At 45.2% G+C, this 15403-nt stretch overlaps 1 protein-coding gene across 2 annotated transcripts in view; it reads right to left on the minus strand.

Annotated features, from left to right (window-relative positions):
• ATP10D (ATPase phospholipid transporting 10D (putative)) overlaps positions 1-15403 on the minus strand; it is a 213060-nt gene that overhangs the window by 11083 nt on the left and 186574 nt on the right. For both annotated transcript variants that reach the window (XM_033946099.1, XM_033946089.1), the window contains exons 20-22: positions 13223-13423; positions 8692-8772; positions 4785-4889 (exon numbers count right to left, since the gene is read on the minus strand). In XM_033946099.1, coding sequence (XP_033801990.1) covers positions 4785-4889; positions 8692-8772; positions 13223-13423 — 387 coding nt within the window. The remainder of the gene's footprint in view (positions 1-4784; positions 4890-8691; positions 8773-13222; positions 13424-15403) is intronic.

Consider the following 15403-nt stretch of genomic DNA (forward strand, 5'->3'; position numbering starts at 1 on the left):
TCCCCAAGCGTACTCCGACGAATCCGTGGTGAGTACCTTGCTGTGGGGAGGGGCGAGAAAAAGTAAACCTTTGGAAAGATTTGAAGAGTCGGCCCACCAGAGGAGCGATCGTTGCAAGGAAGGAGTCACTGTCACGGGACGGTCGATTGGGTCCCGGATCCTGACGCCATTAAGAGGCCAGGGTCCATTGAGGAATCCTCAGGTGGAGGCGGACGAAGGATATGACGTGGACGGTAGAGGCCATGTGGCCCAGAAGAGTCATCATCTGCCGAGCTGATACCGAGGTCAGCAGCGAAATCCTTCGACTCAGACTTACTAACGCCTCTTTACGTGGAGGGGGAAGGAAAGAGCGGAGGCGAACCGTATCCAGCACGGCCCCGATGAACTGTAAGGACTGAGAGGGGCGCAGCTGGGATTTTGGGAAGTTTACTTCGAACCCCAGACCCTGAAGGTAAATAATAGTCTGTCGGGTCGCTGAGATAACCCCCTCCCTGGACGGGGCTTTGATCAGCCAGTCGTCCAGGTAGGGGAATACCTGGAAGCCCTGAGAGCGTAAGACAGCTGCGACCACCACGAGGCACTTCGTGAAGACCCGAGGTGACGATGCCAGGCCAAAGGGGAGGACTCGGTACTGTAGGTGCAGGTCCCCCACCTGAAAGCGCAGGAACTTGCGGTGAGTGGGGTGCACTGGAACATGTGTGTAGGCTTCCTTCAGATTGAGGGAGCAGAGCCAATCGCCCTCGTCGATGAGAGGGTAGAGAATCGGTAGGGAAAGCATCCGGAACTTTTCCCGCACCAGAAATTTGTTGAGTCGCCTCAAGTCTAGAATTGGGCGCAGGTCTCCCGTCTTCTTCGGTACCAGGAAGTAACGGGAGTAGAACCCTTTCCCCCGTTGGTCGGGGGGAACCACCTCCACTACCCGCAGGCGAAGCAGTTCTCGAGCTTCTGAGAGAAGGAGGGGTAACTGAGTTCGGTTGGGAGAGCACACCCTTGGAGGGCTGTCTGGAGGATTTTCCCGAAAGTTGAGAGAGTATCCTGATGAGATCACGCCAAGGACCCATGCGTCCGACGTGACTTGTTCCCAGCGCGGGTAGAAGGCTCTGAGGCGCCCCCCGATGGGAAGGAGGCCTGGGACTGTGGCGGAGGGGGCCAGCCCCCATCCGCTTATCCCGTCAAAAGGACGGGGATGGTTTGGCAGTCGCAGGCGGCTGGGACTTGGGCGGAGCCCAATGGTGAGCTTGCGGGTGTTGGGGTGGAGGCCGTGAGAAAGCAGGGGTAGATTTTTGAGGGTAGCGGCGTGGAGGGGCCCTGAACGGCCTGGACGCTGGCGGTTTAGGCTTTTGCCGAACGAGGGAGGCAAACGAGCGTTCGTGTTCCGAAAGGCGTTTCGTAGCTGCCTCGATAGTGTCATCAAAAAGTTCTTTGCCCACACAGGGGAGGTTAGCCAACCTGTCCTGTAAATTGGGGTCCATGTCGACGAGGCGTAGCAAAGCTAGGCGGCGCATGGCGATAGCGAAGGCTGCCACTCTGGAGGAAAGTTCGAAGCCATCATAGGCCGCGTGGAACAAATGGAGGCGTAGGTTGGAGAAAACCTCCAGGAGCAGGCCAAAGGCTCCTTGGCGTGAGGCCGGCAGGTCAGTCGCAAAGGCTCCCATCAGTCCAATGAGATGTTTCAGGTAGGACGTGAAGGTGAAAGTGTAACTTTGCACCCTAGAGGCCATCATAGTTCTGATACAGTCTCCTGCTGAACTTGTCAAGGGTCCGACTCTCTCGACCTAGTTGGCCGAGGTAGTGGGTTGGTCGGCGGTGAAAAGGTCCGCCATGCGGGCTTTCCTTCGACGGAGGGCCCGGTTCTGAAAAGTAGCGCACTGGGGGCAAGACTCGGTTGGATAGGCCGCTGAGACCCGGGAGGGGTGAGCCTTTTTCAATGAAGATTCTACCAACAGCGACTGGTGGGAGAGCTGCGGTTGTTCAAACCCCGGGTAGGGTAGTGTACGCTACTTGGACTCCATTTTGGAGGGGACAGCCGTTACCATATAGGGGGTCTCCAGATTCCTGAAGAAAGCCTGATGGAGTACCGGATTGGGCGATAAGCGAAGGGATTCTCTGGGCGGTGACGGCATATCCAGCTCCGCCAGGTACTCTTTAGAGTATCTTGAGTCGGACTGGAGGTCTAAGTCCAAGGCATGGCCCATGTCCTGGACAAAGCGAGTGAAGGAGGGGCGGGATGTTCCCGGGGCCCCGTGTGGGGACAGTGAACGAGACCTCCGTCGGGCGGAGAAGGACGGGGAGGCTTCCCTCGAGTATCGAGGTTCATGCTCCGACCCGCGCTCCGAGACCGGGGAAACACTATGGAAGTGTTCCGGGGTCGAGGACCTACGTCGTCTCGAGGAGCCCCTCAGAGACAATGCCGGGGTACGGGGTACCGATCGATGTCGAATCGGTGACCTCGACCCGGACTCCCTCGGCGAAAGCCTGGAACCTCGGTTCGGAGCCCCGGTCCGAGGGGGAGTTAGGAGGATGTGAGGGTTGGAGAGTGATAACTCAGCCACCTTCAGCGGTCCTGCACGAGGCGTCGGTGAACGGCCTCGTAGTGTGGGAGAACTGCGGGCCTTCTTAGAGGTACGGCGGTTCGAGGTTTCGGTCGTTTTAGCGCGACGCTTTGCCCCGCGGCGGTCCGTGGAGGGAGAGCGTCTCAGGCGCCTCGGCAAGGAATCCAAGGAGGATGGGATGCGGCGAAGCTGGCGCATTTTTCCCTGAGGGGGCTCGACGCGAGGCTCAGGCTGGTCCGGCACACGCAGGGTCGAGGTCAGGGCCGGTTGTAGATGGGCCAGCGCAGCGGACAGCTCCGACGAGATCATCGCCTGGAGCATGTCCTGGAAAATGGGCACGGACAGCATCCAAGGCATGTCCGATGCCTCAGTGCACTCCACCGGGGGCGACCTCATATCAGAGTATTCCCGTGTGGTGGAGGCACGGCCCGAAGGCTTGAAGGACTTCGCCAGGGCTCAAAGCATGGGACTTCCACCATGCGTCGCCGGTGTCCCCGAGGCTGGCTTCTTCGCCGGTGCGGAACCTGAAGAAGGAAGAGGAGACTTACCCGGAGCCGAGGCTTTCTGCTGTCCCGAGGGCTTCGGGGTCGAGTCTCGAGGCGGTGCCGAGGTATTCGGGGCCGAGGTCAAGGCCGGGGCCGACCTCGAGGCCGAGGTAGTGGGTTGATAGGCGGTGAAAAGGTCCGCCATGCGGGCTTTCCTTCGACGGAGGGCCCGGTTCTGAAAAGTAGCGCACTGGGGGCAAGACTCGGTTGGATAGGCGGCCCCCAGGCAGAGGATACACGGCGATGCGGGTCTGTGATGGAAAGGAGCCGCTCGCACCGGGTGCACTTTTTAAAGCCGGTCAAAGGCCGGGACATAGAAATTGAAACTGGCCGCGGCCCAAGTAGCCACACGGCCGCGGCGACCCAGAAGCCTCCGGGTCGGTCAAAACGAAGCAGGAACAATAAAAGAACGCGCACAGCGACTTAATCGAAAAAACAAGAAAAAATCACGGTGCTAGAAGGCAGTTGGGGCAGAGCCTGAGAAAAAACGACTTCTAGGCTCAGCGGAAAAATTTGAACTGGAGACCATGAGGAGGGGATGCGCCCTCTAGTGGAGCAGGAAGGCACGCATGCGTGGAGCAGCAGAGCAAACTTAAATCTTCAATCAAGTTTGCTTGAAAAAGCTGTCCGCATCGGGGCTCCGTAGATGACGTCACCCACATGTGAGAATATCATGCCTGCTTGTCCTGGGATAATCTATCTAACGTACCTGGGGCTATGGAAGACTGAGTGACTTGCCCAGGGTCACAAGGAGCAGCGCAGGATTTGAACCCACAACCCCAGGGTGCTGAGGCTGTAGCTCCAATCACTATGCCACACACTCCTCCTGCATATACAGTATACTAAAAACCTAAATAAACTGATTTGTCAACTATATTTTCAAAGTTTTGTTCATAGAAACTACTTACTCAACACTATCTGTCATCCATTCATGACCACCTATGATGCTCTCATATATTGCTTATTCTGTGGTCATCCCTTTTATCACCACCATGGATTTTTCTTGTCTATCCAACATATGATCACGTTCTTTTACAGTTTGGTCTGTTATCACCTCTACTAGTGACATAGTAAATGACAGGAGATAAAGACCTGAATGGTCTATCCAGTCTGCTCAATACTTACACGCTTTATAAATTCATGATTAAATTAAATGGTCTTTTTTCTTTGATATTTCGGGGCCATAGATTATAAAGTCCACCCGGTACTGTCCTTAGGTTCAAACTACTGGAGTTGCAGTCGAAGCTCACTCCAGACTATCCATTTGCAGGATACAGACTATAAAATTACTGGAGGTCCTGTCAAAGCACTCCCCAAGCCCATCCTAAACCGAACTGCCATATACGGGATACATGATGTGCAAGTCTGACCAGTACCGGGCTTGGTTCTTTAATTTATACCCTTAATTTTCCGATTAGAGATATTCTGGGCTCCTTTTACAAAGCTGTGCTAGTGGTTTTAGCATGCGCTAAATTGCTGCGCATGCTAAACGCTAACGCCAGCATTGAGCTGGCGTTAGTTCTAGCTGCATAGTGCAGGTTTCGCGCCCGCTAATATTCTCCGTGCGCTAAAAATGCTATTGCAGCTTTGTAAAAGGAGCCCTACTATGACTACACATTTTCCTAGAGCAGAACGCCATGAAAAACATTGAGCATAATAAATTTTGATGGACGCGTCATCTACTCACCACGGATTTACTTTCAGTAAGGAGGTGCAATGAAGATGTGAACATGGCTGCTGTGTTCATAGGGTTTCCAAAAGAAAAGATGTCTATATCAGAACCCCAATAAGTCTGCAAAATAAAAAGGCTGAAATTTTCAGATATTACCTTACCTTAAAAAAACCATCTTACTGTATATAGCAGGGCTGCCCAAGTCCGGTCCTCGAGATCTACTGACGGGCCAGGTTTTCAGGATATCCACAATGAATATGCATGAGAGAGATTTGCCTGCACTGCCTTCTTGGTATGCAAATCTCTCTCTCATGCATATTCATTGTGGATATCCTGAAAACCTGGCTCGTCAGTAGATCTCGAGGACTGGACTTGGGCAGCCCTGGTATTTAGATTTGAAAAACCACACTTATATTACATGGTGCTCAAGTTTAATTAAACACATAGCTATGCAGTTTGAAAAATTAATGCAGCATGTATCAAGGCAACATGTTTATTTACTGGTTAATTTTGTGTATCTGAAGTTTCAGAAAGACTTGGGGCTCCTTTTACGAAGGTGTGCTAGCGGTTTTAGCGCATGCACCGGATTAGCACGCGCTAGCCAAAAATCTACCGCCTGCTCAAAAGGAGGTGGTAGCGGCTAGCGCGCGTTAAGGCCCTAGCACGGCTTTGTAAAAGGAGCCCTTGATTCAAGAAATTAAAAATTCAAAGGACTGGAGGCAGCAATTTTAGTCTGCTATTGAGACAGATCCAGGGGAAGCTACTGCTTCCATGTTGTGTTCCATTTGCAGCATGTGGCAGCTTGCAGAGCATGCAGCGGCTTGCGGTGCATGCGGCGGTGAGAGCAACAGCAGGAGAGTGTCCTCCGAGGTGCTACGAGGTGGCCGGCTGCTACTGCTGCACAGGGAAGTGGAGTGGGAGAGGGAAAAGGGGCTGCTTTAGGGAGAGGGGTGTGCTGGGGGGCAGGCAGCAATCTTGGTTTGCTCGGGGGGCCAGAGAGAGATAGGCAGGGGGCTAGGGAAAGAGACAGATAGAAAGACAGATTGGTAGCATTGAATGTTGTTACTATTTGGTTTCTGCCAGGGACTTGTGACCTGGATTGGTCACTGTTGGAAGCAGAATACTGAGCTAGATGGACTTGGTCTGACCCAGTATGGCTATTCTTATGTTCTTAATTTTTTCAAAGAAGAGAAGTGAATAATGTAGTGGGCTGGGTATTTGTATTGAAACCAGAATGGTTTAATATTTACATAAATTATCTGGGAGACTGATGTGAACAAATTTACAGAGGACACAAAATTATTAAAATACAAGCAGCCTCTTATTCCCTAGTGCAATGTTTCTCAACTTTGTCCTGGAGTGACCCCTTGTCAATCAGGTTTTCAGGATATCCACCATGAATATGCATGAAGGAAATGTGCATTTAATGGAGGCAGTGTACGCAAATCAAGTTTGCGCTTCTTTGCATTAAAATTTAACTGCTGATTTTCTAGATTTTAAGTCTGTCCATTTCCCTTTATTTTTGGTTAGATTTCAATTACTTCAATATTATTTGGATAAATATCTTACTGGGTCATGCTAAGAAGGTGTAGTTTCTTTAAGCTACAAATGACTTATTTCATAGAGCTACTGGTCCTGGACCTGATGAGAAAGAAAGCAACTTTAAAAAAATCTAGAGCTATCATCTTAAACCTGAATAGGGACCATGGCTTATGTTGTTATCATGCCCAGCTCTGCACTTCTTAAAACCTTATTTGTAATCTGCTACCCACCCAGCACCAACTCTTGTCATTACTTTCATATACTGTATATTATCTACCTCTTGAATGTATTTATACCTCAGGCATCTGATGAGGTGGACTATTGACCTTAATAGCTAATGTCTCAATAAATTAGGTAGTCTATAAATATGTCATAAACCTCTGTCATTTTTGCCACTCCAGACTAACAACTAAGTTGCACCTCTGAGTATGCACAATTTTTTACACTTCGTACTTGTCTCCATTACAGTAAGCAATTTAGACTGTTTTTCTTTTTTTTTAAATCTTTATTCATTTTTAAAACAATAAGTGTAACATTACATTACATTACATTAGTGATTTCTATTCCGCCATTACCTTGCGGTTCAAGGCGGATTACATCCAAACTAAAACAAAAATTACATTCAAAATTTGAAGGAATAGAATAAGCGATGACATAGAATTTTTAAGGTAATATATGTTGGGTAAAGAGTTATCAAAGGGAAGTGGAGGTCTTTAGGAGATAAGAATAGGGTGAAATTATGGGTTTTAGTTAACGTTTGGTAGATAAAAGAGTATTAGAGAGATCTAAGGGTAAATAGAGTGTTGGATATTGGGTTGGGATTGGTTGTGCTCGATAGGTTTTATGTGTTTTTTGAAGAGTATGGTTTTAATATCTCTCCTGAAGGCTTTGTAGTCTGTAGTCGAAGTTAACAGAGTGGTGATTTGTCTGTCCAGTTTAGCTGTTTTGGAGGCTATTAGGTTATCATAAAGTTTTTTTCGTTTGACATCTTTGGATGATGGGTGAGTGAATAGTGAGTGGAATCTTCTGTGTCTGGTTGAGGAGGATTGATTTAGTCGGTTATTCCAGTGGGTTGGGCTTTCTCCGTTGAGAGCCTTGCAAAGTAAGCAGTAGAATTTGAAGTGCACTCTCACTTCTATTGGAAGCAAGTGTGAGTCAAGGTATGCCTCTGTGATATGGTCATATTTTTTTAGGAAATAGACAAGTCTCAGGGCTGTATTCTGTATTGTCTGCAATTGCTTCATCATGGTCGCAGGACAAGGTAGGTATAGTATGTTGCAGTAGTCTATCATCCCAAGGATAAGAGATTGTACCAATAGTAGAAATTGCTTCTTTTCGAAGAATGTTCGGATTTTTCTTAGATTTCTCATGGTCATGAACGATGCCTTTATTATTTTGTTAATTTGGGGTTGCATGGTGCAGCCTCTGTCAATTGTGACTCCTAGCAATTTTAGTGTAGGTATACTTTAACATCACTTAATATATCATCAAATTCTAACTCTCATCAAATATCCTCCCTCCCTTATACCCAACAATTATTTATAAGAAAAAGAAATCATAAAATATTCCCACTCCGCACCCCTATCTGAGCCTCTTTATAAGGGCTGTGTACATATTTGGCAGGACAGTAAGTAAAAGTGTAACAGTTTTCCAATGATTTCATCCCCCCAAAAACTTCAGAAATTGAAGCCATTATTGGTTTATGTAAGAAAGTTTTGCCTAGGGCCTTGGGCCTACCCAAGAGGAGCTAAAGGGGTGAGGGCTCCTTCACATGACTTTAGGCACCATGTTCCATGAATCAGATTTTCCAGTGGACGACTTTATCTTCTTAATAAAGTAAGCTAACAGCCTGACCAGCTGGGCTACATCCAAAACACAGCAGGGTTACTAGTGGAAGCTATTTGATATCTATCCTCTGACAGATGAAGAGAGACTGAGGACAGCTGTGGAATAGCAGCGGGATGGATCTCCAGCATATACGTGGTATTTTGGAAGTCAAACTGTTTGACAACTGTGGTCAGCTTTCCCACTTGAACAGCTCTGCGACCTGCCTTTTTCATAAAATTAAAAGGAAGTTGCTCAGGATTACACAGTAACAGGGTCAAATCCCAGGAATCCTCTGGACTCCCTTTTCAATAATCTAATCACTGTATAACATACCCCAACACATGCTACAACATATCTACAAAGAATATGCATAAACTTGTTTTGCATACACTGCCTCCATTATATGCAAATTTCTTTCATGCATATTCACTGTGGATACCTTGAAAACCTGACCGGCGAGGGGATATTCTAGGACCGAGTTGAGAAACACTGCCCTAACATATAGAAACATAATGAGACAGCCAATGCATGCAAATAAAAATATTATACTTACAAAGTAAGGAACAAAGAAGCATACTAGACTTTGGTAAAAAGCATCCATCAAGGTGATCCAGAAGGTTGACGGTAGGTACACCTTCAAATAAAAAAATACACTACTTATTTCTGTAAAATACATCAAATTAAAAAAAAAAAAAAAATTCTTTATTCATTTTCAAAATTACAATAAGTGTTATATATATTCAATCACATTAACTTATAGGCTACCATTGGTACATTACATAAATTCTTATCCCTCCCCTTTTCCCACCCCTCCCTACCATATATTCCATTATCATATAGAATATGTACTAATAAAATATCCCCCCCCTACACAATTAAACTGATAAATTTAAGGGAAACAATTTCAACTAATCTGTACAATATTTTGTTAATGGTTTCCACACTTCCTGAAATTTCCTGAAATATCCCCGCTGTATTGCGATAAATCTTTCCATTTTATAGATATGGCATAAAGAGTTCCACCAAAAGTTATAATTTAATCTCCTCCAATCCTTCCAATTATATGTAATTTGCTGAATGGCAACACCAGTCATTATAAGTAATAATTTATTGTTGTTCACAGAAATCTGACTTTTTGCTCTCATTGCCATACCAAATAGCACAGTATCATAGGATAATGCCACTGGGTTATCTCATAAATTATTAATTTGGTCCCAAATTGATTACCAGAAATTCATAATAAATGGGCAATGAAACAATAAATGATCTAAGACATAAAAATTGCAATGTTCGGTTAGAACAACAGTCTATACAGCTCAGCATCCCGTTTCCAACAGTGGCCATTCTGTCAGAAGTGTCTGACAGTATTCCAAAAAGTAGCAAGATGCCTGTTATTTATCCCCATGGATTAGGGATAACATTTCCCAGGTGTACATTAACAATGATTTATACATTTTACCTTGAGGAATATGTCCAAACCTTTTTTATAAATCCAGTTATGTTAACTGCTTTTTATCACCACATCCTCTGGTAACAGGTGTGTACCCCAATTTGCATTTACTCATTCCACTCCACTCAGGATTTTGTAGATCTCTAACATACCCCATCAGCTGAGCTTCTCCAAACTGAAAAGTCACTCTCAACCTCCCTAGTCTACATTAGAGAATGACACGGGGACAAATTTGTCCCTGTCCCTGCAGGAACTCAATTTCCCCGACACCCGCAAGTGTTGTCTCCGTCTCTGGCTTTGTCCCATTCCTGTAAGCTCTGCCTTAACCACACAAACCTGTAACACTTATGATTTTAAAGTGTTTGAGGCTTTACAGATGAGGACAGAGCTTGCAGGAACGGGACAGGGACATGAAAATGAGTTCCTGCGAGGATGGGGAAAAATTTGTCCCTGTGTCGTTCTCTAGTCTACATAATAGAAAAAACATTTTAAGGGAACAGTAAAGCCTGGTTAAAATTGCAGAAGAGCAAATTTGAAGCATGCTTGTAACCATCCCAGAAGGCTATGACTTCCAATTTCACGTTATACCATCAATATAAATCTTACATATCTTCATTAAGACACTATATCAAGTAGTGTACTTAATTTGATAAAATTTATTCTAGGGTCACAAAGATCAACACCCTCATAAACAGATCTAAGCTCGTTAATTGCCAGTGTATGTGAAACAGAACTTTAAAATATTCAGTGTCACCGATTTAACAGTTACATATTCTGTAGGATCTTGCTTTGAGTTTTCTATAACAATTAGCATTACAGAATTCACACTTAATGCACACACTTTAAGCAACCTGTATAGAATTAACCGGGGCATAATCGAAAAGAACGTCCAAGTCCGTTTTCATCTAAGTCGCAAGTCGTCCAAAGTAAAAAAAACAGCTTAGGACACATTTTCAAAAAATACGTCCAAAATTTTTTTGCGTTTTTAAAATCGTCTAAGTATATGTCCTGCCGATCTGATCGTCCAAGTCACTAAATCGTCCATTTTCATGCCACATTTTCGTCCAACTTTTCATCCAAATCATAAACGCCTAGAACAAGTCCTGTTGGACGTGGGAGGGGTCTGCAAAGTGATGGACTGAACACCCAGACATGGCACCTAAATAGTGGGGTATCTTACAGGGCACTGCTGTGAATTTCACAAAAAGGGTGCCATGTCTTCTCCTCACTACAGCTCCCTTATAGGTCATGGTGAGCCCCCCAAACCACCTCCAGAATCCCCTAGACCCACTTATCTACCACCCCAATAGCCATTATGGCTGCAGGAGCCATTTATATGCCAGTAAAAAAGGGTTTGGTGGGGTATAGGGGAGTGCACATGTTTCAATATCAATGCAGTGATTACAGGGGCTTATGGGCATGGGTCCTCCTCTCCATGGGTCCCTAACCCACCCCCAAGATGATTTAAGATGCCTCTGTGCAGCACAACTAGGCTTTCCTATGCCAGGTTGCCCAGGTGATGATGTTCTGGAGGCACAATTTTCAAGTTGTGATTAATATTTTTATGGGGGTGGGGGGAGAGGTCGGTGATCACTGGGGTAGTGTGTGGGGTCTGTATTATGTGTTTGCAGTCCTTATCTGGTCACTTTAGGTGGGCTTTTGTGACTTAGACCATGTTTTAAATGGTCTAAGTCATAACGTCCAAGTTCCGTTGATCCTGTGCTGTATTACTTTCGGTTATACAAGCAGTACGACTAAGTCTAAGCCTGCCTACGTCCCGCCCAAATCCCGCCCTCGACACGCCTCCTGATACGCCCCGTTTAGCTATGGTTATTCAGCGGCACTATGAAGGCCTAGGTCTTTTAGAAATACGTCCAAAACCCGGTTTTATTATCGGCACTTGGACGTTTTTAACTGATGATCGTCCTAGTGCCGACTTAGGCCGGTTTTTGGACATTTTTGTCTTTCGATTATGAGCCCCTTAGTGTTTTAGGTGGAATGTAAATGCTAAAATAAACAAAATAAAATACAATAAAATGAATACATAGAATTTGATAAATCATATTAATTGATTATCAATGAAGAAAGTGCAGTACAGGAGTGGTGTGGTTCCCACAGATTACAAGTTTTAGGCATCTTTGAAGTATAACAAAATACCTTATGGGTAGATTGTGTCTGCCCTTCTTAGACCTCTTGTCAGTGGTAAAAACAATGAGGCGTAAGAGCATGTGCTTTGGTATGATTTAAGAGTATAGTGTGCTGATTTAAGATTACCAGTGCCAAGTTTCATGCTAGTTAGTTCAGGAACTCCAGTGTTAAAACACAACCATCACCACAGTATATTCTTCTTGGGCGTGTACCTTTTGTACTTGTTCTGTTTTGCAGAAAGTTCAGTATAAAGAGTTTGCTAAATAATGTAGGAATACCTCCACCTCCATAAGTCATCAATAGATGGCAGCACTGATATGCTACACATGTTCACTTGTTGTATGAAATCTCTTCAGTTGGAGAGAAGTATCTGTGTGAAGAGGCTATGAAATGGAAGCATACAGTGAGCACTCTTCAGTGCGACTTAAGCAACACGCTGGATAGAATTCGATTGTTGAAGGACTCCAATTGTAATTCAGTGTCGCATGGCAAAGACTTCAGAAATTTCCCTTTGAGTGATCCTTTGCTATTCCTTTATGAGTTTATCAAACTTTCTTGTGTGACACTCGTCAAGTCATGGGTCGTCCAAGTTGTTTTTGGTTACATAAATCAGCTCTTCCAGGTCCACAATCTACATTTTTGGGGCTTGCAACACAAAGTATTCACATCAACAGTCATCGTCAAAACAACCTGCATATGATGGTGAATTTCAATTAAAGAGACATCTTCAACAACCAAATTCTATTATGGCACATAGCTTAAATTGAACCGAGTGCTCAATGTATGCTTCCATTTCACAATCAATAGCAAATAGCCAGTCTCTTCACACAGACACTTCTTGCCAACTGACATGAAGAAGAGACTTCAAAGAAAAAGTGAACACATATACCCCCAAATTCTATAAGTGGGCTAAAAATTGCTCGTACAATTTTGGTCACGTACCCTAATTGCATGTGCAATCTAAAGCTAATTAGCATCAATAATTGACTTCACAAGCAATTATTTCTGCTAATTAAAATCAATTACATATTACATGCATAATTTAGATGCAGAATCCGTGCCTAAATTTTATGCAGGAGTCAAAAAAGGGGGCACAGAAATGGACAGGTCATGGGTCAATCAGGGGCACTACTTTCAGTTACGCACATAATTGTAGAATATGGGCAAATGTTCCTAAATTTAGGCACAAACATTTACACCACGTTTCTTGTAAATGGCCATGCTTAAATTGTGTTGCAGGTCTCCAATGTACATGTTATTCTATAAACTGCGCCTAACTAAGCACGGCTTATAGATTAGCACTTTTTTCGATGCTGATTTTTTCAGTGTCATATTTAGAATTTAGCCCTTGGTATGCCAGTACTGCCATCTGTTGATGAATTATGGAGATGGAGGCATTACTTCTCATTTAACTCTCATAAAACAGCTAGCCAAGTGGACACTCATTATGACACTGTAATACAGTTAGGACCTATGAAGTTCTTACTTCTGACTTTTGACCAGCCTTGTAGAGTTCTGGCAGTTGTACGAGGATCTCTGCAGACACATCCTGGTCAAGAATGCCATAAATGATGGGTGGTGCAGAAGTGAAGAGAAGATTAAATAAGATCAACATCCAAGACTCTGTCATTGATGTTCCCGAAAAACCGCAGAAGAACTGGTACCAGAACAAGAGATTAACGAAGGCCTAAGAATTTAAAGGCAAAAACATAATGGAATGAGAAATGTAATTTACAAGAGGGGTTTCAAGGTATGTTTGCTCTCAAATTGATGTTAATTTGTAAATTTCTTAATGTTAACAGTAAGATTTCCACTGAACAACACAGATAATTTTAGTCAGCTCGTAGAAGAAAGGGGTTAGTCAGAAAGCCTACAATATCCTGAATCACATAAGAATCTTTAGAACAAAATGATTGTTTAAAGCAGGGGTGTCAAAGTCTCTCCTCGAGGGCCGCAATCCAGTCGTGTTTTCAGGATTTCCCCAATGAATATGCATGAGATCTATTAGCATACAATGAAAGCAGTGCATGCAAATAGATCAAACCTTACTTTCTTGTCAGTGCCTGAGCCAATCAGCGCTCGGGCACTGATTGGAAAGTAAGGCGATAACTGCTCAGACCCTGCTGGAAACATTTGTCCACAAATGTACTACAACGAGGTTAAGGAATTATCTGGCGATGACAGAGTCAGAGACAGCTAGGAAGCTCAGAAAAAAACACAGTGAGCCGTTCTGATAATCGGCCGGTAAAATACTGCCCCGCAAACCGGCTGGAGCAGGTTTAGCAACTGCGTTAAAGGCACATTATGTTTTGAGAATCTTCCCCAAAGAGGTACATCAAATAAAAAAGGAAAGACTTAAGTTTACTAAAGCACCACAAGCAGGCCCAACTGCAAAGTACAAAAGTCATGTGTCAATGTGATAAAATATTGCAGGTACCTCGGTTTACGAGTGCACCGGTTTGCGAGTGTTTTGCAAGACGAGCAAAACATTTGCAAACTTGGTGCCTCGTAAACCAAGCGCGCCTCGATTTGCGAGCGCCCCCCCCTGCGAACCTGCACCTTCCCCCCCCGCAATCCAGCACCCCCCCCCCGCCGCGACCTGAGGTCCCCTCAACCCATCCGAACCCTCTTCTTACTTTGATGTAGCCTCCGCACCGGCACCAGCATGTCCTGTGCTGTGCTGTGCCCGAAGATCTGCCTCCGGTGCTAGGCCTTGAGCATGTGCGCGTGCTCAAGGCCTGAGAGTTCATGTCAAACGTCCAACGTGAACTCTCAGGCCTTGAGCATGCGCACATGCTCAAGGCCCAGCACCGGAGGCAGATTTTCGGGCACCGGCACAGCACAGGACATGCTGGTGCCAGTGCGGAGGCTACATCAAAGTAAGAAGAGGGTTTGGGTGGATTGGGGGGACCTCAGGTCGCGGCAGGGGGTGCCTGATGGCAGTGGGGGCATGCCCGATGGCTGCGGGGGGATGCCGGATCGCGGGGGGGGGGGAGGGTGCCGGTTCACACGGGGGGCCTTCGGGGGGAGCAATGCCGATTCTCATGGGGTGGGGAGCAGCGCTGCTGGCCTCGGGGGGGGGGGGGGTGGAGGGGGGAACCTATCAAAGCGAGTTTCCATTATTTCCTATGGGGAAACTCGCTTTGATAAACGAGCATTTTGGATTACGAGCATGCTCCTGGAACGGATTATGCTCGTAATCCAAGGTACCACTGTATTAAGTTACTTTGTCATTCTGTTACTTGTGGATTGCCCAAAAGTGCCTACACAAAACAAATCAAATGATTAAATAGCAAAGTCCTGCACTCAGAAGTAGAAAATTCACGTTTCATAATAAAACCCAAACCCTCTTGCAGATTCAGCAGATTAAAGGCAGCCTAAGTTGGTCAGCCACAGAAAAGGGAGCGTGTAATGCTGAGTTTCAGTGGGTTCTCTTAGTTCATACTGTATTATTTATTTAAATAAAGCAGTACCTTTAATATCTTTATCAAAAATAAACAAATAATGAAGTGTTAAGGCAGTAATTTAAAATAAATATTCAGTATCACTAATACAATTAGTAAATCTCAAAAAAGATATAGTGGCACTAGAAAAGGTTCAAAGAAGAGGGACCAAGTCTTTTCTTGTATGAAGAAAGACTAAAGAGTTTAGGGTTCTTCAGCATGGA

The sequence above is a fragment of the Geotrypetes seraphini genome, chromosome 1 (genome assembly GCF_902459505.1).
Source record: "Geotrypetes seraphini chromosome 1, aGeoSer1.1, whole genome shotgun sequence".
NCBI classification, from domain to species: Eukaryota; Metazoa; Chordata; class Amphibia; order Gymnophiona; family Dermophiidae; genus Geotrypetes; species Geotrypetes seraphini.